Genomic DNA, 21,570 nt, shown 5'->3' with positions numbered 1-21,570 from the left:
AGCTGTAGATCTCTGCAGTTCATCCAGAGTGATCATGGGCCTCTTGGCTGCATCTCTGATCAGTCTTCTCCTTGTATGAACTGAAAGTTTAGAGGGACGGCCAGGTCTTGGTAGATTTGCAGTGGTCTGATACTCCTTCCATTTCAATATTATCGCTTGCACAGTGCTCCTTGGGATGTTTAAAGCTTGGGAAATCTTTTTGTATCCAAATCCGGCTTTAAACTTCTTCACAACAGTATCTCGGGCCTGCCTGGTGTGTTCCTTGTTCTTCATGATGCTCTCTGCGCTTTTAACGGACCTCTGAGACTATCACAGTGCAGGTGCATTTATACGGAGACTTGATTACACACAGGTGGATTGTATTTATCATCATTAGTCATTTAGGTCAACATTGGATCATTCAGAGATCCTCACTGAACTTCTGGAGAGAGTTTGCTGCACTGAAAGTAAAGGGGCTGAATAATTTTGCACGCCCAATTTTTCAGTTTTTGATTTGTTAAAAAAGTTTGAAATATCCAATAAATGTCGTTCCACTTCATGTTGTTGATTCTTCACAAAAAAATACAGTTTTATATCTTTATGTTTGAAGCCTGAAATGTGGCAAAAGGTCGCAAAGTTCAAGGGGGCCGAATACTTTCGCAAGGCACTGTACACCCAGTAACTACAAATATACAGGCGTCCTTCCTAACTCCGTTGCCAGAGAGGAAGGAAACCACTCAGTGATTTCACAATTTCACCATTAGCCCAATGGTGACTTTAAAACAGTTACAAAGTTTAATGGCTGTGATAGGAGAAAAACTGAGGATGGGATCAACAACATTGTAGTTACTCCAAAATACTAACCTACTTGACAGTGAAAAGAAGGAAGCATGTACAGAATACAAAATATTCCAAATCAATCAATTATATTTATTAAGCCCTTTTTACAAGAGATGTCACAAAGGGCTTATACAGAAACCCAGCTTAAAACCCCAAACAGCAAGTAATGCAGATGTAGAAGCACTTTGTGACATCCAAAACATGCATCCTGTTTGCAACCAGGCACTAACGCAATGCTGTAGAAAATGTGGCAAAGCATTAACTTTTTGACCTGAATACAAATATACGTTTAGGGGAAAATACCTCTCTCCAGTACCACTCTCAATATTTTCCAGAATAATGGTGGTTGCATCATGTTACGGGTATGCTTACAATTGTAAAGGACAGGGGAGCTTTTCAGGATAAAAAATAAGCGGAATGGAGCTAAGCACAGCCAAAAATCCTAAAGGAAATCCTGGTTCAGTCAGCTTTCCACCAGACACTGGGAGATGAATTCACCTTCAACAGAACAATAACCTAAAACACAAGGCCAAATCTACACTGGAGGTGCTTACCAAGGAGACAGTAAATATGGCCAAGTTATAGTTTTGACTTAAATCTACTTGACAATCTATGGCAAGACCTCAAAATGGTTGTCTAGTAATGATCAACAACCAATTTGACAGAGCTTGAAGAATTGAAAATAATAATAGGCACATGTTGTAAAGTGTGTAAAGCTCTTAGAGATTTACCCAGAAAGATTCACAGCTGTAATCGCTGCCAAAGATGCTTCTACAAAGTATTGACTCAGGGCGTGTGAATACTTAAATAAATTAGATATTTTGGTAAATGCTAAAATTTCCTCAAAACATGTTTTCACTTTGTCATTATGGGGTATTGTGTGTAGATGGTGAGAATCAAATCAATTTAATAAATGTTGAATTCAGGCTGTAAAAATAAAATATGGAAGGAATAAGTCAAGGGGTATGAATACTTCATAAACTGTAAAGGATGATTATCACATGTATATCGCCATCATATGATGTGATAATCATCCTTTACAGTTCTATGTTTTACTGCTACAATCAAATAGTGGCAGATACAGGTTTGATGTTGATTTGCAATGTAATTGATAGCATGTAATAAATTGAAGTTGTTGGGGACGCTTTAATAATTATTCCCCATCGTTTTATTAGTGTCCACCAGAGGACGCAACTTCCTTGGAAATAAAATGCAAAACTGATTAAAAAACTTTCGTGCGCGTGTATGCATTCAACCTCTTCAACTAGCAATGATTCGAAATGTACGTGCACCCACATCCGCGATTGAAACTGTCCGGGGGAGTGTCACTGGCTAGAAGCACTTTCTTCCTGTTTCACTTCAACGAACTTGGGAGTTATTCCTTGTAATTGTGTGAATGTCGGGGAACATTAGCTCCACTAAAGTCATCCAACCGCTAGCGAGCTACTTGCCAGCTGCTTCTAGCAGGCGCTTACGACCCCGGGCTACCTGAACCAGGTAGCTATAATGTTGATAATTTCCACTCGATAAAGACTTCCAGTTAGCAGCAGCTGGCTAGCTACTAACGTTAAGTTTGCTAGCCAGCTATTATGGGCAAAGGTTATGCGTTCGCTAGTATCTGTACAGCTCAAATGTATTGCTAACGCAAGGCAGTGAACCAAAGTGCTGACAACATCAGATGAATAGGTAACGTTACATTGATTTCGAGTCTGCTTTTTTCCGGTCTTGCTGAATATTTACTTGCGAAGATGACGGCGTGTCCATATGTACGGGCACACCCCCACCACTGTTTTGAGTGTTTTAGTTATGTGCCACGTTCTGAGTGTCGTGGCTAACGTTAACTACATATGGGTGGCTATATTGGTTTTGATTTTGGACCGTATTACTGTAACGTTATGCCTTTTATTTTGGACCTTGAGACCCTGTATTTTTTTCTGACAGTGTAATGAAAGTGTCCAGTGAACCTAACTGACTAGGTATTTGAACTGTATACGTAAAGCATATTGTAGTGTAAACTGTGACTGTTGAGACAAACTTGCTGTGTGGATTTGTGAGAAGTCTACTTCTAACTCGAAGTTCCATTACATTGCACTAGTCGTTGGTCGAAGCGTCTTCTACCTACCATGCGGGGTTTGTTAAGAGCCCCGACGCTCGGTCGGACGCTTCGCTTGCGGCACGGAAGCATAAATAACTTATCGTTCATATCAGCGAGAAAATGTTTTTAAAAAACGTTACACCTTTTTTTTTTTTTTTATATAAATGGTTAGTGTTCCCACACCGCCATATATCCGCGTTATAGCGCGTGTTTGGAAGAAAGAGGGACTACCTGTGTTTACGCATGTAATGGGATTCTCGATACCTAATAGTCACTGAAAACTACTGTCTGCAGCAACTGTGATAAAGCCGGTTAAAACAAATTAGTGTGTCTATTTTGCGTCTGTGAAATTATTTTGATGTGATATGAAAGTAATTGGGCTTAATGTCACTAGAACTGTATTGCAAATGAGAGTCAAATCAAATTGTATTTGTTTACATGCGCCAAATACAACAGGTAAGCATTTCACTGTAAGGTCTAACTTACAATCCCTTAACCAAATCTAACCATTTTTTCAGAATGGCACAAATTCCCCGATATCAGGGTACTCATGTCAACATGTTTGCTTTCAGAGCATATTTGATCCCAAATTATAAGTTTAAAGAAATAAATAAATAAAAGTAACACAGAAATAAAGAGCAGTAGTAAAATAATAATAGTGAGGCTATATACGGGGTACTGGTACAGAGTCAATGTGCGGGGTAATTGAGGTAATATGGACATGTAGGTGGAGTTATTAAAGACTAGATAATAACAGAGAGTAGCAGTGGTGTAAAGGGGGGAGGGGGGGGCAAAGCAAATAGTCTGGGTAGCCATTTGATTAGCTGTTCAGGAGTCTTATGGCTTGGGGGTAGAAGCTGTTTAGAAGCCCCCCAGTGATGTACTAGGCCGTATGCAATACCCTCTGTAGTGCCTTGCGGTCAGAGGCCAAGCAGTTGCCATACCAGGCAGTTATACAACCAGTCATATGTTCTGGATGGTGCAGCTGCAGAACCTTTTGAGGGTCTGAGGACCCATGCCAAATCTTTTCAGTCTCCTGAGGGGGAATAGGTTTGGTTGTGCCCTCTTCACGACTGTCTTGGTGTGCTTAGACCATGTTAGTTTGTTGGTGATGTGGACACCAAGGAACTTGAAGCTCTCAACCTGCTCCACTACAGCCCCATCGATGAGAATAGGGGTGTGCTCGGTCCTCCTTTTCCTGTAGTCCACAATCATCTCCTTTGTCTTGATCACGTTGAGGGAGAGGTTGTTGTCCTGGCTAGAGGTCGACCAATTAATCGTCATGGCCTATTAATTAGGGCTGATTTCAAGTTTTCAAAACAACCTATGTTGATCTATGGTGTCTGCTTGAAACATGTTGGTATTACAGACAGACAGGGAGAGGTTGAAAATGTCAGTGAAGACACTTGCCAGTTGGTCAGCGCATGCTCGGAGTACATGTCCTGATAATCTGTCTTGTCCTGCGGCCTTGTGAATGTTGACCTGTTTAAAGGTCTTATTTACATCGGCTGCGGAGGGCATGATCGCGCATTCGTCCGGCACAGCTGATGCTGTCATGCATGTTTCAGTGTTACTTGCCTCGAATCGAGAATGGAAGTAATTTAGCTCATCTGGTAGGCTTGTGTCACTGGGCAGCTCTCACCTGTGCTTCCCTTTGTAGTCTGTAATAGTTTGCAAGCCCTGCCACGGCGAGTGTCGGTGCTGATGTAGTATGATTCAATCTTAGTCCTGTATTGATGCTTTGCCAGCATTTAACATTTAGAAATGAGGTAAAACAGATTTAAGTTTCCCTGCATTAAAGTCCCCGGCCACTAGAAGCGCCTCCTCTGGATGAGCATTTTCCTGTTTGCTTATGGCGGTGTACAGCTCATTGAGTGAGTCTTAGTGCCAGCATCGGTCTGTGATGGTATGTAGATAGCTACGGAAAATACAGATGAAAACTCTCTAGGTAGATAGTGTGGTCTACTGCTTATCATGAGATACTCTAACTCAGGCGAGCAAAACCTTGAGACTTCCTTAGATATTGTGCACCAGCTGTTGTTTATAAATATACATAGACCTCCTGCCCTTGTCTTACTAGAGGCTGCTGTTCTATCCTGCCAATACAGTGTAAAACCCCACAGCTGTATGTTATTCATGTCGTCGTTCAGCCAAACATAAGATATTACAGTAATTGATTTTTAGTTTCCAATGATTGCACGTTGGCCAATAGAACGGATGCTAGTGGGGGTTTACTCGCTCGCCTACGAATTCTCAGAAGGCAGCCTGACCTTCACCCCCTTTTTCTCTGTCTTCTCTTCACGCAAATGACTGGGATTTGGGCCTGTTCCCCGGAAAGCAGTTTATCCTTCATGTCGGACTCATTAAAACCTGTTTTGACTAGGGGGCAGTATTTTAATTTTTTGGGAAAAAAACGTTCCCGTAGTAAACGGGATATTTTGTCAGGACAAGATGCTAGAATATGCATATAATTGACAGCTTAGGATAGCTACATTGCGCAAGTGGTCAAAATTCTCGCGTAAAATAAAGAGGTAGCCACTGAAAAAATAATTGTCCTGATGGATATATTATTGAATCATTTGAAAAACACCTTGAGGATTGATTATAAACAACGTTTGCCAGTGGAGCTAATTTGGAATATTTTTCGCCGTTTTCATTCCGGGCGATTTCTCAGAACAAACGGAGCTATTTCGCCTACAAAAATAATATTTTTGGGAAAAAGGAACAACTGGGACTGTAGCTCATCAAAGGTAAACAATTTAATTTGATTGTTTTTCTGAATATTGTCTTAGCCTAGTTAAGGTCCATCTTGGGCTACCCTGACCTACGCCTCAGAAAAAACATATAAATCCTATCGTAAATTCATGAGAGATTGAGGGTGTTGCCAAAGCCTAGTTAGTAGACCTCACCTTACATGCTGTATGGGTCTGTATGTGTTTATAAAGTGTCTTAGAGTAGGAGTGCTGATCTAGGATCTGTTTGACCTTTTAGATCATAATGAATATTGTAAAACAGGTTGTTTGCGTCCTGAATGCTGATTGGCTGAAAGCCATGGTATATCAGACCTGATTGGCTGAAAGCCATGGTATATCAGACCGTATACTACGTGTATGACAACAAATTACTTTTAACTGTTCTAATTACGTTGCTATCTAGTTGATAATAGCAGTACGGCACCTCTGGGGTTTGTGGTATTTGGCCAATATACCACGGCTAATTGCTGTATCCAGGCACACTGTGTTGCAGCGTGCCTAATAACAGCTCTTAGCTGTGGTATATTGGGCATATATCACACTTCCTCTGGCCTTATTGCTTAAATATTGCATGGACAGTGGGACCTGATCCCAGATCAGCACTCCTGCTGAACGCCAAGGTAACTTGTCTAAATGACTATCGCCCCGAAGCACTCACAACTGTTGCAATGAAATGCTTTGAAAGGCTGGTCATGGCTCACATCAACACCTTTATCCCAGACCCTCTACACCCTCTCCCAATTTGCGTACCGCCCCAACAGATCCACAGATGATGCAATCTCTATTGCACGCCACACTGCCCTATCCCACCTGGACAAGAGGAACAACTATGTGAGAATGCTGTTCATTGACTACAGCTCAGCATTCAACACCGTAGTGCCCTCCAAGCTCATCACTAACATAAGTACCCTGGGACTGAACACCTCCCTCTGCAACTGGAGACTTCCACACGATGGTGGCAGGCCTGATCATTGATGACGATGTCAGCCTTAAGGGAGGAGGTCAGAGACACTGCCAGGACAACAACCTCTCCCTCGATGTCAGCAAGACCAAGGAGCTGATTGTGGACTACAGGAAACGGAGGGCCGAGCACGCCCCCATTCAGATCGACTGGGCTGTAGTGTCCACATTACTAAGGATCTATCTTGGTCCACACACACCAACCACAGTTGTGAAGAGGGAACTACAATGCCCCCTCCCCAGGAGGCTGAAAAGATTTGGCATGGGCCCTCAGATCCTCAAAGTTTTACAGCTGCGCTATTGAGTGCATCTTGACTGGCTGCATCACCACTTGGTATGGCTACTGCTTGGCATCTGACCGCAAGGCTCTACAGAGGCTAGTGCGTATGGCCCAGTACATCACGGGCCAGGCTCCCTGCCATCCAGGATCTCTATCCAGGCAATGTCAAAGGAAGTCCCCAAAAAATTGTCAGACTCCAGCCACCCTAGTCATAGACTATTCGCTCTGCTATTGCATGGAAAGTCTGGAACCTAAGGGACCCTAAACAACTTCTACCCCCAAGCCATAAAACTGCTAAACAGTTAGTTAAATAGTTAAACAACTAGCTACCCGGATTATCGACATTATCTGTCACTTTATTCCTAGTTATATGTACATATCTACCTCAATTACCTCATACCCATGCACATTGACTCGGTACAGGTACCCCATGTATATAGCCAAGTTATCGTTACTCATTGTGTATTTATTATTACATGTTTTACTTTTCTATTATTTCTCCATTTTTTTCTCTCTGTTGTTTGTAGGGCCCGTGAGTAAGCATTTCACTGGTAGTCGACACCTGTTGTTTACGAGGCATGTGACAAATAACATTTTATGGGCCCTGGAGTGGAGACTACAGTTTGGCTTCCTTTGTTCATGTTTGGGAGATAGGATGTCACTCCATCAAGAACAGTGTTGCCAGCCTGTGCTCCTGCAGCTCTGACTGCGAACAAGCTCTGAATTAATGATGGGAGCCCTACTTCTGGTAGCCAAATTCAGCTGCCTGGTCTCCTTACTGACAAAAGTTTGAGGCCACCGCCATTCACTGCACATCTCTCATTTAAATTACAATTCCAGTTTCATTGATTGAGCCCTATACGACGTTGGGCGTCTTAGCTATTCAAAACCTCTACACTCCTTATTCTTTTCTTTTTCGCCCCAAAACTCTTTAGTCTGGTCTGTCTTCCCTAACCCACTCTAAACATCTTAACGCTTTGTGTGTGTGTGTGTGTGTGTGTGTGTCCAGGTGGGGAGCCCATCTAAGAGTCGTTGTGTTTCCAGGTGTGGAGCATGTGGGCGTCCTGCTGTAACTGGTTATGTTTGGACACTGCCACGGTGGAGGAGAGCAACAGCCGCACGCGTCACCAGGCCTATACTAACTCAGGCTACAGCAACTACCCGTCGCCCCCACTCCCGGACCACACGTGCAAAGCCTGCGGAAGCCGCTTCGTCACCCTAGCCAGAAAGGTACCTAAAACCCTCTTAGCCCACCCTTTCCCAAATCCGGACTTTGAGATCTATAGCACTGCAGGTTTTTCATCCTCTGTAATCAGTGGTTGATTCAGACCTGGCCAATTAGAAATTGATCAACATTGATTAAAGGGATTTTGCAAGATTCTGGCAATTTATACTTACCAAGAGTCAGGTGAACGCATTGATAGCATTTGTATGTCTCTCTGTCCAGTATGAATGAAGTTAGAGGTAGTTTTGTGAGCCCATACTAACTAGCGTTAGCACAATGACTAGAAGTCTACTGGAATAGATAGCTTGCAGAGAAAAGAGAACCAGCAATACGCCAGACCTCAAGGCTTGACTCTTGAGTATCCAGCTCTTAGATTTTCCCACAACTTTCAATACCTCTATTATCTGGTGGATGCATGAAAAGGGTGAAACTAATGCAATGGTTATGTACTTTTCTGTACCTGAACCGCCCTCAAGGCAAGATTTGAACAAGAAGAGCATGTATGCTTCTTGGTCTTCAATATCTAGGCGTCGTGTATTTGGCATCATTGAAAGTGAAGACTTATTTTATCAAATCAATTATTAGTACATGATTAAAACGAATCATGTAAATGTAATTAACTAGGAAGTCGGGGCACCAAGGAAAATCTTCAGATTACAAAGTTATAATTTTCCTAATATAACTCTTCAGATATTTCAATATCTGATCAATTAGTCTTCTTATTAATGAATTATTATTTACCTCACGTCCGTCTCATTTCAAACATCGTAAATTGTTTGTTATCTGCACGAACCCAGCCTTTACTATAAATCATCCATATACCATTTGGCTTAATCATTTATTTACTAACTAACTAAATAATCACAGAAATGCATAAGCAAACAAACATTAGATCTGTTACTAACAAATGATAGGGAAGATTCCCTAGTGGGCCAAGCCGATATGATGGCTTGGTGGACAAAGGGAATTGGGTGTGGAAGCGGAAAAGACCAGAGGGATCATTACACACAGTACTAATATAATTATATTAGTTGAAATGCTAATCCTTTGCACATGAACGCTCACTCATTTGGGAATAACTGCAATCAATTATATATATTTACACCCATGTGTTGTGATCTTTTCTGTTGGAATCCGGTCCGTCTGCCGGACAAGTCAGTTCATCCTTGTCTCTTTCTCTCTCTCAGCTTTCCTGAAGATCAGTCTTTCATGGTTAGAATGGATACTTCAGAGTACCATTCAGAAATGTTCTCATAGCATAGATGTTTCGGCAGTTGTCTGTCTTTGCATCCCAGGTTGACGTAATTTCTGGCTGCAGACTAGTAATTAGTATCTAAGATTTGCTCTTATTCTGTAGGGATCGATAGTCTCAGAGTTGAACCATTTCCAGCTGTGTAGCCAATGCTCCACGTAGTATGGTTAGGAATTCAATAACTATTCGCAATCACAGCTCACGCTGTGGGTTTGCTTAGTCTAAATTCAAACTTGTGCCACCTCAGTTTCCACCGAGGTACGCGTGGTCCCAACTATTCGCAATCACAGCTCACACTGTGGATTTCCTCAGTCTTAAGAGGATTTTCTTAGGATGCCTGATCATGTCGGCTGATCATGTCGCCTGATCATGTCTGTGCTCATGGGGGCGGGCCAATGACTTAGTTAAACTTTAAAGGGAATACAATTCTCTCACATTCAAGGTTTAACATCACATTACATAATTTCATAAATAGTTTCATCTTTACTCATTCATTTTATACAATTAATTAAATGCAAACCCCATAATTGAGAAATGTACACATTCAGAGATATAGTTATGTGTGTTTCCTGTCCTCTGAGGTCACCAAATGAAAAACACTTATCATACACATCCTTTAAGTGTCTACGGACCATTCCCACCTTCTCACAAGTGGACATTTTGTTTCATTTTCCCATTTTGGGGATTTAGGAGTTCGGCCACGTGAAATCGTTTGTTCACTCTGTGGTCTCTCTCCATACTGCATGGCCAAGGGGAGAGAGTCTCCTCCAGGAATTTACGACCTGAGATAACAGGACCTGGGTGTAGGAGAGAGGGGGAAGCAAAAATCTATACCCAAAAAGGGCCACGTCATGACAGGCATTACGTTGTCAGTGTCAGGTCGGAGCATAATCTGGGACAAATAATAAAAGGAACTCTTCTTGTCCAGTAATGTACTGGTTTGTGAAAGTTGAATTGTTACGGCCAGGGAGGGAAAATAAGCTAGCAGACACATGATTGACAGTCATTGTGTGTCGGTCTCCTCTCCCCCGCAGCATGTCTGCATGGACTGCAAGAATAACTACTGCGGCAGGTGTTCGGCCCAGCTTGAGCCCCGTCCTCGCCTTTGCCACACCTGCCAGCGGTTCCACGGCACACTTTTCGATCGCACCGAGCTGATGAAGCTCAAGGTGAAGGACCTGCGCGACTACCTCCACCTGCACGAGGTCTCAACGCAGATGTGCCGTGAGAAAGAGGAACTTGTGGAGCTGGTCCTGGGACAGCAGACACAGTCACTCTCTGGCCCAATCGTAAACCCTCTGACCCAAACCGCCACCCAGCATGAGACAACTCCTCCTCCAGCACATCCCACCACCACCACACCCTCTACACACCCCGAATCCACCTCCACAGACCATGCCCCTTCACAGCTGCCACCCACTCAGGAGGACAGTCAGGTGAGGCCCGAACCCAGGAGAACCCGCCATACCACCCCTTACTCCTGTTTCTGTCAACCATTAATTTACAGTTTTGTCCATAACCTCACCTTTTGTGTTGCGTAGCAATAGCTTGAGAATGGATAACTAACCTTCGGTGTGGCTTCTCCTAGTTAGAGTATGGCTAACTCTAGCTCGCTAATGTAGTGTTTTTGGGTGTGTGGTGGGTTTCTGCTCGTAGACCGTGTCTGTGTTGGTGTCCTCGGGTCTTGAGGAGCCACTGGACACTGAGGGAGATACAGAGCTGCAGGGAGAGCAAGAGCTGCAGGTACTACAGACTGACCCTGATCTTGAAAGCGTTGCCATTGTTAGGGCCAGGAGTTGTTCCTGGTTGGGTCACATGGTGAAGAAAAACTCTTGGCCCTAGCCATGGTACGACTATAGCAGCGATGGGCTTCCTCTCATTAGTTCTGGGCCTGTATTCATAAAGCATCTCAGTGTAGGAGTGCTGATCTAGGATCAGCTCCCCCCTGATTCATTAGTCTAAAATACAAAACAATAGCTGATTTTTAGATCAGCACTTGATTTTATTTGATGTTAAAATGCATACAAATGTTACACCAAGCAACAGATACATATACCAAAATAGCTGAGTCTTGTTTCCATTATGGTCCTCTATTGGTAGGCAAGGGCTGCAGGACAAAAAAAGTGACATGGGCACTGCCATAGATTCATTCGATCATAGTGTCCAAATATTTAAATGTTTACAAAAGAGCAAATATACACTAATAATTATCCACTAGCGCATAGGGGTTTACACTTGGCTCTCAACATTAACCATGCCTTGTAGAAGTGTTTGAATCTAAGACTGGTGGTCCCTTTATCTAGAAATGTGTCTTTTGTGGTCAGAAATGTGATTTTCTGGTTGACCTAGTCAATTACTTTCTGCCCTATGCTTACCTCTGTCAGGAATCTCGCCACTTCACAACCTAAGTATTTCACACTTCTTGGCTCCTACTCTGAGACACTTCATGAATACAGGTCCTGAGCTCAGGTGGGTCTCAGAACCTGCTTAGGTTGCTAGATAGTTTTTTGTTGTTGTTAGGTGCGCCCTACACAGAATGAGAGCAAACTTTATGTGGAACAGGCCTATGACATGTACCAGATTTGACCTCCATTGATGCAAGAGGTGTTTTAACTATGATGGCCATAACCTGCTTTGGCAGGAAGTTCTTAAGGCTAGCCTTCTGAGAAAAGGTAACGTTTTTTTACTACGACTTATGTTAAATATTAACTAAATTAAGCAAGTTGACCTTTTTTAGCAAATCTGCACATTTCACATTTTCTTATGTTACAGCCTTATTCTAAAATGTATTAAATTATATATTTTTTCCTCATCAATCTACACACAATACCCCATAATGACAATGTGAAAACAGTTTTTTTTAAATGTTTGCAAATGTATTAAAAAAATAAAAACACATACCGTATTTACTTAAGTATTCATTCCTTTACTAAAAGACTCAAAACTGAGCTCAAGTCCATCCTGTTTCCATTGATCATCCTTGAGATGTTTCTACAACTTGATTGGAGTTCACCTGTGGTAAATTAAATATATTGGACATGATTTTGGAAAGGCACACACCTGTCTATGCAAGGTCCCAAAGTTGACAGTGCATGTCAGATCGAAAACCAAACTGAGCAATCAAGGGAGAAGGGCCTTGGTCAGGGAGGTGATGGTCACTCTGACAGAGCTCCACAGTTCCTTCCAGAAGGACAACCATCTCTGCAGAACTCCACCAATCAGGCCTTTATGGTAGAGTGGCCAGACAGAAGCCACTCCACAGTAAAAGGCACATTACAGCCCACTTGGAGTTTGCCAAAAGGCACCTAAAGAATCTCAGACCATGACAAACAAGATTCTCTGGTCTGATGAAAGCAAGATTGAATTCTTTGACCTGAATACCAAGCGTCACGTCTGGAGGAAACCTGGCACTACGGTGAAGCATGGTTATGGCAGCATCATGCTGTGGGGATGTTTTTCAGCGATAGGGACTGGGTGACTAGTCAGGATTGAGGGAAAGATGAACAGAGCAAAGTACAGAGAGATCCTTGATGAAAATCTACTCCAGTGTGCTCAGAACCTCAGAATGGGGGCGACGGTTCACCCTCCCAACAGGACAATGATCCTAAGCACACAGCCAAGACAACGCAGGAATGGCTTCGGGACAAGTCTCTAAATGTCCTTGAGTGGCCCAGCCAGAGCCAATAAGACTTGAGGCTGTAATCACTGCCAAAGGTGCTTCTACAAAGTACTGAGTAAAGGGTCTGAATACTTGTGATGTTTGCGTTTTTTATATATATTTTTTTATATATATACATTTGCAAAAACTTCTAAAACCCTCTTTTTGCTTTGTCATCATTGGGTATTGTGTGTAGATTGATGAGGGGGAAAAAAATATTTTAATCCATTTTAGAATAAGGCTATAACGAAATGTGGAAGAAGTCGAGGGGCTTTTTCCAAATGCTGAATGCACTGTATATCTATTTTTCAATGATTGGTTGAAAAATACAATTATCAATATAAAAAAAGTATTCCTTGTGACTATCCAGGATAATAAAGGAAAAGGAGCATTCAGTATCTACATAGATTTGAGTTTATTTTTGAGTCAAACTGGCTTACTTTTTGGCGTAGAAGCCTACTCAATATACCTAGTTTAATCATACTGTAGGACATACGGCTGGCTAGTGACTGTTTTAGACCTTCCAGTGCCTTTGTGCTCAGACAGAGTCCCATTGTAAAGCCGTGTGTTATTGTTTGATGGCTGGCTGCCCATGTCTGCATGGTGTGTCCCATTATTCACCTGTCTGTCAGAATGTTCCCCTTGTAGTTGAGCAGTAATATATTCCTATCCCCACTGATGGATATCAGCTTTGGCATGTAATGTGGCGTGTTGTCATTCCCTGCACTGTCTGTGAAAGCCCCATGTGACTGACACGGTTCCTCTTAATACAGTTTGGGTTGGGATAGCTAAACAAGATAGTTAGTGTTGTCACACGATGACACTAGTTGTTGACCTAGAGATAGATCTCAAAGAACCATAATCAATCTTGTGCTATAGGTTCTAGCCCTGTATTCATAAAGCGTCTCAGAGCAGGAGTGCTGATCTAGGATCAGTTTCACCCATCAATGTAATCTTATTCATGAGGTTCTAAAGGGGCAAAACTGGGGCCTCCTGAGTGGTGCAGCGGTCTAAGGCACTGCATCGCAGTGTTTGAGGCATCACTGATCCCGAACTGTCTCGCAGCTGGCCGCGTCCTGGAGACACATGAGGCGGCGCAAAATTGGCCCAGCGTTGTCCAGGTTAGGTGAGGGTTTGGCAGGCCAGGATGTCCTTGTGCTATCGCGCTGTAGCGACTCTTGTGGTGGGCCAGGCGCATGCATGCTGACACGGTCGCCAGTTTTACGGTGTTTCCTCCGACACATTGGTGCGGCCGGCTTCCGGATTAAGCAAGCAGTGTGTCAAGAAGCAGTGCGGCTTGGCAGGGTCGTGTTTCAGAGGACGCACGGCTCTCGACCTTCGCCTCTCACGAGTAAATGCTGGAGTTGCAGCGATGGGAGAAGACTACAAATTTTGATATCATGAAAAAGGGGTAAAAGGCTAAACTGATACTAGATCAGCACTTTGTGAATATGGGCCCTATTGCCAGTTAGTGGATCCCTTTAATCAATCATTCTGACATTCATACATGATGGCTGTCAATGTGATGTGATTGTTCACGATTTTTGTCTGACCTTAGAAAATCAGGAATAGCCTACCATTTGTGTCATTCCGTTCTGTAACCTTTTTCACCAGATATTCTGTTATACCAATCATCAAGTACTGGGGCCCGTTCAGGCGTGTGCAACGTACTGAACATTGCTGTTAAAATGTCATTGAGCTGACTTGATACCATACTCTTAGATGCACGTGTTAGTTATAGATCAATGCATGTCTGTTTTACAGGTACTTAACACAATGTATCTGAACGTTCCACAACATTTTTCCCTATTGAACGCAACCTTGATTTGTTGTGCTGTTGCTCAGTCCTCAGACACAGAGGAGGTGCTGGTGCCAGGCCGCAGGGCGTCGCTGTCCGACCTGGCCGTGGCAGAGGACATCGAGGCCCTCAGCGTCTGGCAGCTCAAGGAGATCCTGGCCCGTAACTTTGTCAACTACAAGGGCTGCTGCGAAAAGTGGGAGCTAATGGAGAGGGTCACCCGCCTCTACCACGACCAGAAGGACCTCCAGAATCATCTGGGTAAAGGAGGTTTTACCTGCAATATTTGTGATAAATGGTTGTTTTCATTACCGGCATCATAGTTGAACTGGGAATCAAACAGGACGTAACTTGGAGGGATCTAGTACGAAACAGAGAGGAATATACCTGAATTTGTCCAATAAATAACTCTTGTTTTTGTTGAAGAAAAACAATTATGTTGGAAAACGGTTTGCACTAATAAATACACCCCAGATAGTAACTTGTTCTGGATAAGTGTCTGCTAAATTACTCAAATGTAAAGGAGGCACCTATTTGGACTGTTTTCACTTAGCTAGGTTGAAGCCAATTGAATCCTGTGAGATATTTTACACCTGTATGACCACCAACACTTGCCCAATCGATTAGTGAATAACACCTACTGTATGTCTGAACGGCCCATTGGGCAGGATCCTGTGTCTCTAGTGTGAGACAGCTTAATGTACAAGTAGACCCCCTGGACAGGAGGCTAGTGTATCGCTAGGCCTTAACCCAAATACTTCTCCCAAATGCTGAGTGCCAAGCAGAGAGACATCGGGTCAATTTTATAGCCTATGACTCGGGCGGGGATTGAACCTTCCAATCTCAGGGCGGACACTCTAACCACAAGGCAACTGAGCTGGTTATGAATTTGTGGATATGGTAGAGGTATACCTTCTAAGTCAGCAAACATCTTGGCCACTCAGATAAACCTGATAATTAAAGTTAAACAACTCAAAAGTTGTTTTTGAGAAACTTACCCCAACCAGCGATTCACTTCCTCACCCTCGCTGTGCAGTACTAGGGGCTCTGAAAAACATGAACAAATGTTCCAATAACACCCAAATACGTCCTTTTAGAAACAGCAACGCGGTCAGTATAGTGATGCAGGTCATTAGATGTCCGTTTTGTGTGACTCAAGCTGTTTCCCCTATCCATCTGTTCCATTTTCCGTGTAGCTTGCTGCTAGAATAGACAGAGAGGTATCACTCGAGTCGCAAATGGAATATAGCATTGCAGATAATGTTCGTAATGACACAATTTTATGTGTACAACATCTAAAGACTTGCATCATTATACTGAGAGATTTTCAGTTTCTAAAAGGACGTATTTGGGTGTTTCTGGAGCTTTTGTTTGTTTTCAGAGCCCCTGTACTGCACAACGAGGATGAAGAAGGGATTTTCTGGTTGGGGTAAGTATAAAAAATGAGTGTCTGGGCCCTTCTATAAAATGCCTTTTGCTTTAAAAATAGAGATTGTCCTCTAAATTTAAACAATGTACTCAAACAAGGGAATATGGTGAGACCCTATTACAATTCAATAATGGAGGTCTGGTATGAGACTGCGTTTGGGGATGTCACATAAGACATTCAGTACATACAGTCCCTGCCACAGTGAATGAATGTCAATAACAGTTGCTGAATCCCTAACCAGTGTCTTCCCTTAGTCCTCGATTTGCTCGTTCACGCACGCCTCCGCCATATTCACAGGTGTCCCAAAACTGAGGGAAAATTTACGGGGTAGGGGCTAATTATATTACATATATAATTATTAGACCCTCCGATACCCACTTCAACCGAGGCAGCACACTGCAGGCACCATGGCGAAGTGCTATCCCAACCCGCACAGCAATATATTTGAGGTTTGAGGCGTCTAATGATATGGCTAATGATATGTCTGATTTCAAGGCTTGACACATGCAACAAATGAAATACCTCTCGAATGAAATGTTTTACTGTTACTAAGGTTCACATCTAGTAAAACAACTGGTAATTTCTTAATTTTAATATCTTGCTTATTACATTTTTAAAATTGAATTGCATCATTCAAGGACATTTTTAACATGCTTTTTTTCCTTTTTCCCCTCCAGTTTCAAGTACAAACGACGGCACAGGTGAGTTTCTTTTCTCTCCGTGCTTCATGCAATACAAAGCTCCCCAATGATCAGCTATAGGTATTATAGCTCTCTCTGGTTAAGCTAATATTTAATGAGGTGTGTGTGTGTAATGGTGTTTTGTCCCTTGTTTCTTTCTCCCAGACCCCAGCGGTACCCCTGGCCAGGAGGAGAACCTGTGTAAGATCTGCATGGACTCTCCCATTGACTGTGTCCTGCTGGAGTGTGGCCACATGGTCACCTGCACCAAGTGTGGCAAGCGGATGAACGAGTGCCCCGTCTGCAGGCAGTATGTGGTGCGGGCCGTTCACGTCTTTAGATCCTGAGACCCAAGCCTTGGGAACCCCACCCCCACCTCCTGTAAAAAACAAGGGACTTCCTTCTTGTGGCCTTACCACCCATAGACTAGACGAGGGGTATTAAACTCTTACCCTATGGGGTCCGGAGCCAGCTGGTTTTCTGTTCTACCTGATACTTAATTGCACCTACCTGGTGTAAAAGGTCTAAATCAGTCTGAGATTTAGAGGGGAACCATTTAAAACAGCAGTGGAACTGGCTTTGAGATCCAGAGGTGAGTTTAAGGGGACTAGACTAACCACCTCTCCCTCCAGATCTCCACTGCTCAGATGGTCCTTGAGACCCTGAGTAGTGGTTCCTCCTGTTGGAGGGACGAACAGGTGAGGTGAACCTCATTATCCCTTTGATAAACCACACAAACCGAATGACTGGACATGGGCACTTCCTACTGTTATTGACTGGACTTCTATAGCTCATATCTCCAAGCTGATAAGGATTTGTCTTATTATTAGAATAAGAGAGCGCCTGTATTAAACAGGCAATACCATATTTATTTATTTTTCTTTTGGAGACCTGCATATAAACACAAAAATTCCAAAGATTTTGCCGAGTTATAGTTCATATAAAGAAATTGGTCTACTGAAATAAATTCATTGGGCCCTAAACCATAGATTTCAAATTACTGGAAAGGGGCGCCGCCATGGGTTGGCATAGGCCCACCCGATGGAGAGCAAGGCCCAGCCAATCAGAATGAGTTTGTCCCCACAAAGGGCTTTATTACAGACAGAAATACTCCTAAAATGTTAGTGGCCTTTTATTGTCCCCAGCACAAGGTGCGCCTGTGTATTGATCATGCTGTATAATCAGCTTCTTGATATGCCACACCTGTCAGGTGGATGGATTAGTTTGAAAAAGGCAAAAATGCTCACCCTCAGGGATGTAAACAAATTTATGCACACACTTTGAGAGAACATTTCTGGGATCTTTTAATCAGCTCATGAAACATGGGACCAATACGAAACATGTTGCGCTTATATTTTTGTTCAGTGTATATATAAGCCCCAAGTGCTCTTAATAATGGATTAGATTGATGTAACTGTTAAGAGTTGAACCCCAGTAAAAGGGAAAGCATTTACATTAGTGGTTGAGCTGAGAACACATCCATAGGATTTCCTTATGTGTCTTGTCGTTACTCTGCGCTTAGCAAAGCAGGAACCCCCTGTGGTGGTATAGTGTAAAAGCCAACCCATAGACACTGCATACATTGTTTATCAATGAAGCAAAGCCGGCAGATGTTCACTGAATCCCTCTGCTGTAGAATCTGGTGGACACGCAGTTTTAGTGCCTACGTTTTAGCCTGGTCCCAGATCTGTTTGTGCTGTATAGCCAACTCCTATGGTTATTGTCACGTCAAACCGAGAGTTCCCTGAAGGAGAGGCCCTTTTCCCACTGCAAACGGCACTATCTGCCATACTTTGTAGAAAGACACTACGGGGGCCGTACACCAACTCCTCACCACAAGGAGAGATGACCGCGAAGGTGACGAGGGACAGAGAGGTCCTGACCAGCGCAACAAACCACAAAGGCAGAACTACTACCAGAGGCTTCCGACCAAGGGTTTTGCATGACATCGACCATAGGATTTGGTTATACAGCACAAACCGATCTGGGGACCAGGCTACTTATGCTGACAGTGGAAGAGAATGTGGGTCAGTGGTCCTTCACTATTCCAACTATATACAAGTGCTTTATCCTTCCAATACTCAACTGCTCATTGTATTTTTCAGCATCAACATTGACCAAAGGCCTTTACACTTGCTATTGTATTTGTATTTTTTTTAATAAACCAAAATAAACAATGTCAGAATAGCCTGGTGTTCAGCTAAATCTAGTCGTGCATAAGCATATAATTCACTAGTTGTGCACTATATGCATTGTCATGACACACATACATAAAAGATGAGTTGTCGAAAGCACAAGCAGATCTTTGGCATTGCCCAAGATGAAAGTTAAAACTCTTAAAGACATATCATCCGTTTGGCTAGCCAAGTACCTTAACTCCACAATGAGACTATCGTTTTTTAAACTAACCTCCGACTCTTTCGAGTTGCTATGAGGTCGATAATTTTTAAAATCATTAAACCCTTACCGTGTACCTATGTTTGTCCTCTGTTGCATGCCTTTCATGGTTTGCTGAATACTTTTTAATAAAACCAAATACAACAACTGACTGTTTCCTTTTTGAGATTCAATTGGCACATGCGTCATCACGCTGAGTTGCCATCTTAGAGCAACAGCAATGTGGAAACAGTCGGTGGTTGAATTTGATTAACGTTTTATAAAAAATGTACACAAAGGGATTTACACAAAGGCATGTAACAACAGACAAACATGTACATGGTAAGAGGTTAAATAATTTTAAAAAAATTGAAGTATCAACTGCATAGTAGGAGGTTCATTTAAACTAGTCTGCGCTCAACTGGATGAAATCATTGTGGAGTTTAGGAATTTGGCAACCTTTTGGCATGAGTCTAAAGGCTCAACAATGGCGAAAGTATCTTGAACAATCCATTGTCCATTATCAGCTATAGGTAGTATAACTCTCCGATTAATGACAGGTAGTTGAGTGTTTTTGCATACTCCGGTGCTAAACCTCCAGTCCCTCCCATCCCAGCTGAACATAATGAAAGATTGTTTGACTCTTAATAAGTGGCCTTCAAAAACCAGCACCTTTACTCATGACAGTGAGCACACACTACTTTAGAAAATAATGCAGCTTTGTGAAATCGTGTGCTTGCTCGGTTAGATGGAAAATGTGTATTGTCGAGATGATAGAGCTGTGTACATTGCACTAAGCTACATTTAAAAAATGTAGCTTTGTATTGAATAAGTAAGGAGTCTGGAATTGAGATGGCGCCCTTGTGTCCCAAATTCTACCCTATCCCCCATATAGTGCACTATATAGGGGATAGGGTGGAATTGAGATGGCGCCCTTGTGTCCCAAATTCTACCCTATCCCCCATATAGTGCACTATATAGGGGATAGGGTGCCATTTGGGACACCTGCATTGTATGATGAAAGGAAGTGTACTTGACGTATTTTTCTTTCTGATAAATGAGGCGTTTTAATATATATTTACTTGACCATTGTTAGATTTTTAGGTTTCGATTATATTTCTAGCGACTGAGAAATAAAGAATTTATAAATACCATTGAAATTATGGACCTTGAATTTACCAATGTGACTGTTGTCTTTATTTTCCACCAGATCACTTAACAGCATTTTAGCCAAACAGTCTATTTTCTAAACTGCTTAGATACATCTCTGAAAGACTCTTAAGTATAAAAACTACCTAATACGTTTGTGTGCATTATTCTGACATTTTTGCTGATAAAAACATTTCCACATTGTCTTCATGTGAGGCCTATTATTTATCCAGAGAGTTTCACAGTAGATTCAATTATGAATAGTGGTAACTGGTTTATCCAGTCTGATGGCTAGGGGTGTGGTGTGCGCATGCTAGGTAAGATGGAATCCCAGGAATTCACCTCACTTAAAGGGAAGATCTCAAATTCCTATAATGATCTTGACTATAATGTAGTGCTCTTTGAGAGGGTGGAGCAGGTTGCTGGATGCCCCATAAGCAGTCCATCAGGTATTTCAATGGACTTGACTTGGATAAGTTATTTAGTCCCAGTGTTTCACAGTTTGAACTATGCTTTTTTTCTGGGAATGCATTCAAACTTAGATTTAGCGTTTTTATATTTGAATATACAATTGATTATTACAGATCTCAAGTACGTCATGCACATTATTATGCCCCTCAAGGACATGCCAGAGTAACCATACATCATTTAAAGTACTTGTATTTTGTTTGATTTGACAGACAGCGACTGGTTTCATTTTCACTCATTCAAACAGTATATGCATTTTCAACACAAAATGTAACACTCAATTTGGTCTTAACGACAAATAATTTTGTGGACAGAGGGACAAATACTAAACTTTCAATTTGCAATGAATGCAAGGTTACAGTGAGTGAACCACATCCTGGTACATTGAGGGAATTTTAGACTGTAGTCCCACTTTATGGTATCAATGATTTACATTTTAGTCATTTGGCATCAGGCTTATCCAGCATATCCTTACTAACAGTTAGTGCATTCATCTTAAGGTAGCTAGGTGAGAGAACCACATATCACAATCATAGTAAGTAAAGCTTTTCCTCAGCAAAGTCAGTGCCAGTAAGACAAAACAAGTATGACTAAGTGCAGGAAAGGCAAGGGTGTAAGTGTTTTTGTT

General features: G+C 42.4%; 1 protein-coding gene across 3 annotated transcripts; it reads left to right on the top strand.

The window, feature by feature from the left end:
- Window positions 1–2,109: 2,109 nt before the first annotated feature.
- On the top strand, window positions 2,110–20,503 carry LOC139393262 (E3 ubiquitin-protein ligase rififylin-like). Of its 3 annotated transcripts, none has more exons than XR_011629760.1 (7): window positions 2,110–2,316; window positions 7,917–8,137; window positions 10,419–10,820; window positions 14,888–15,101; window positions 16,947–16,970; window positions 17,115–20,240; window positions 20,314–20,503. XR_011629760.1 is itself a non-coding variant. In XM_071141750.1 (7 exons), exons 2-7 carry the CDS (start codon window positions 7,961–7,963, stop codon window positions 17,294–17,296), a joined length of 1,086 nt encoding a protein of 361 aa, XP_070997851.1. In that variant the 5' UTR covers window positions 2,154–2,316; window positions 7,917–7,960; the 3' UTR covers window positions 17,297–20,503. The 3 variants fall into 3 exon arrangements, 2 of the variants coding, with proteins under 2 accessions (XP_070997852.1, XP_070997851.1); XM_071141750.1 differs by adding an exon at window positions 11,041–11,127 and having other exon boundaries at window positions 2,154–2,316; window positions 17,115–20,503; XM_071141751.1 differs by having other exon boundaries at window positions 2,114–2,316; window positions 17,115–20,503.
- The last annotated feature ends 1,067 nt before the right edge of the window (window positions 20,504–21,570 follow it).

Source organism: Oncorhynchus clarkii, chromosome 33 (genome assembly GCF_045791955.1).
Source record: "Oncorhynchus clarkii lewisi isolate Uvic-CL-2024 chromosome 33, UVic_Ocla_1.0, whole genome shotgun sequence".
NCBI lineage: Eukaryota > Metazoa > Chordata > Actinopteri > Salmoniformes > Salmonidae > Oncorhynchus > Oncorhynchus clarkii.
This window is presented reverse-complemented; position numbering and strand designations above follow the sequence as displayed.

Bases quoted from the DNA above. Each gene is read 5' to 3' on its own strand.
- LOC139393262 (XM_071141750.1), top strand. From the start codon at position 7,961: ATGTGGGCGTCCTGCTGTAACTGGTTATGTTTGGACACTGCCACGGTG. The intron at 11,128-14,887 runs GTACTACAGACT...GCTGTTGCTCAG, and splicing joins AGGGAGAGCAAGAGCTGCAG to TCCTCAGACACAGAGGAGGT. The intron at 16,971-17,114 runs GTGAGTTTCTTT...TCTTTCTCCCAG, and splicing joins AAGTACAAACGACGGCACAG to ACCCCAGCGGTACCCCTGGC.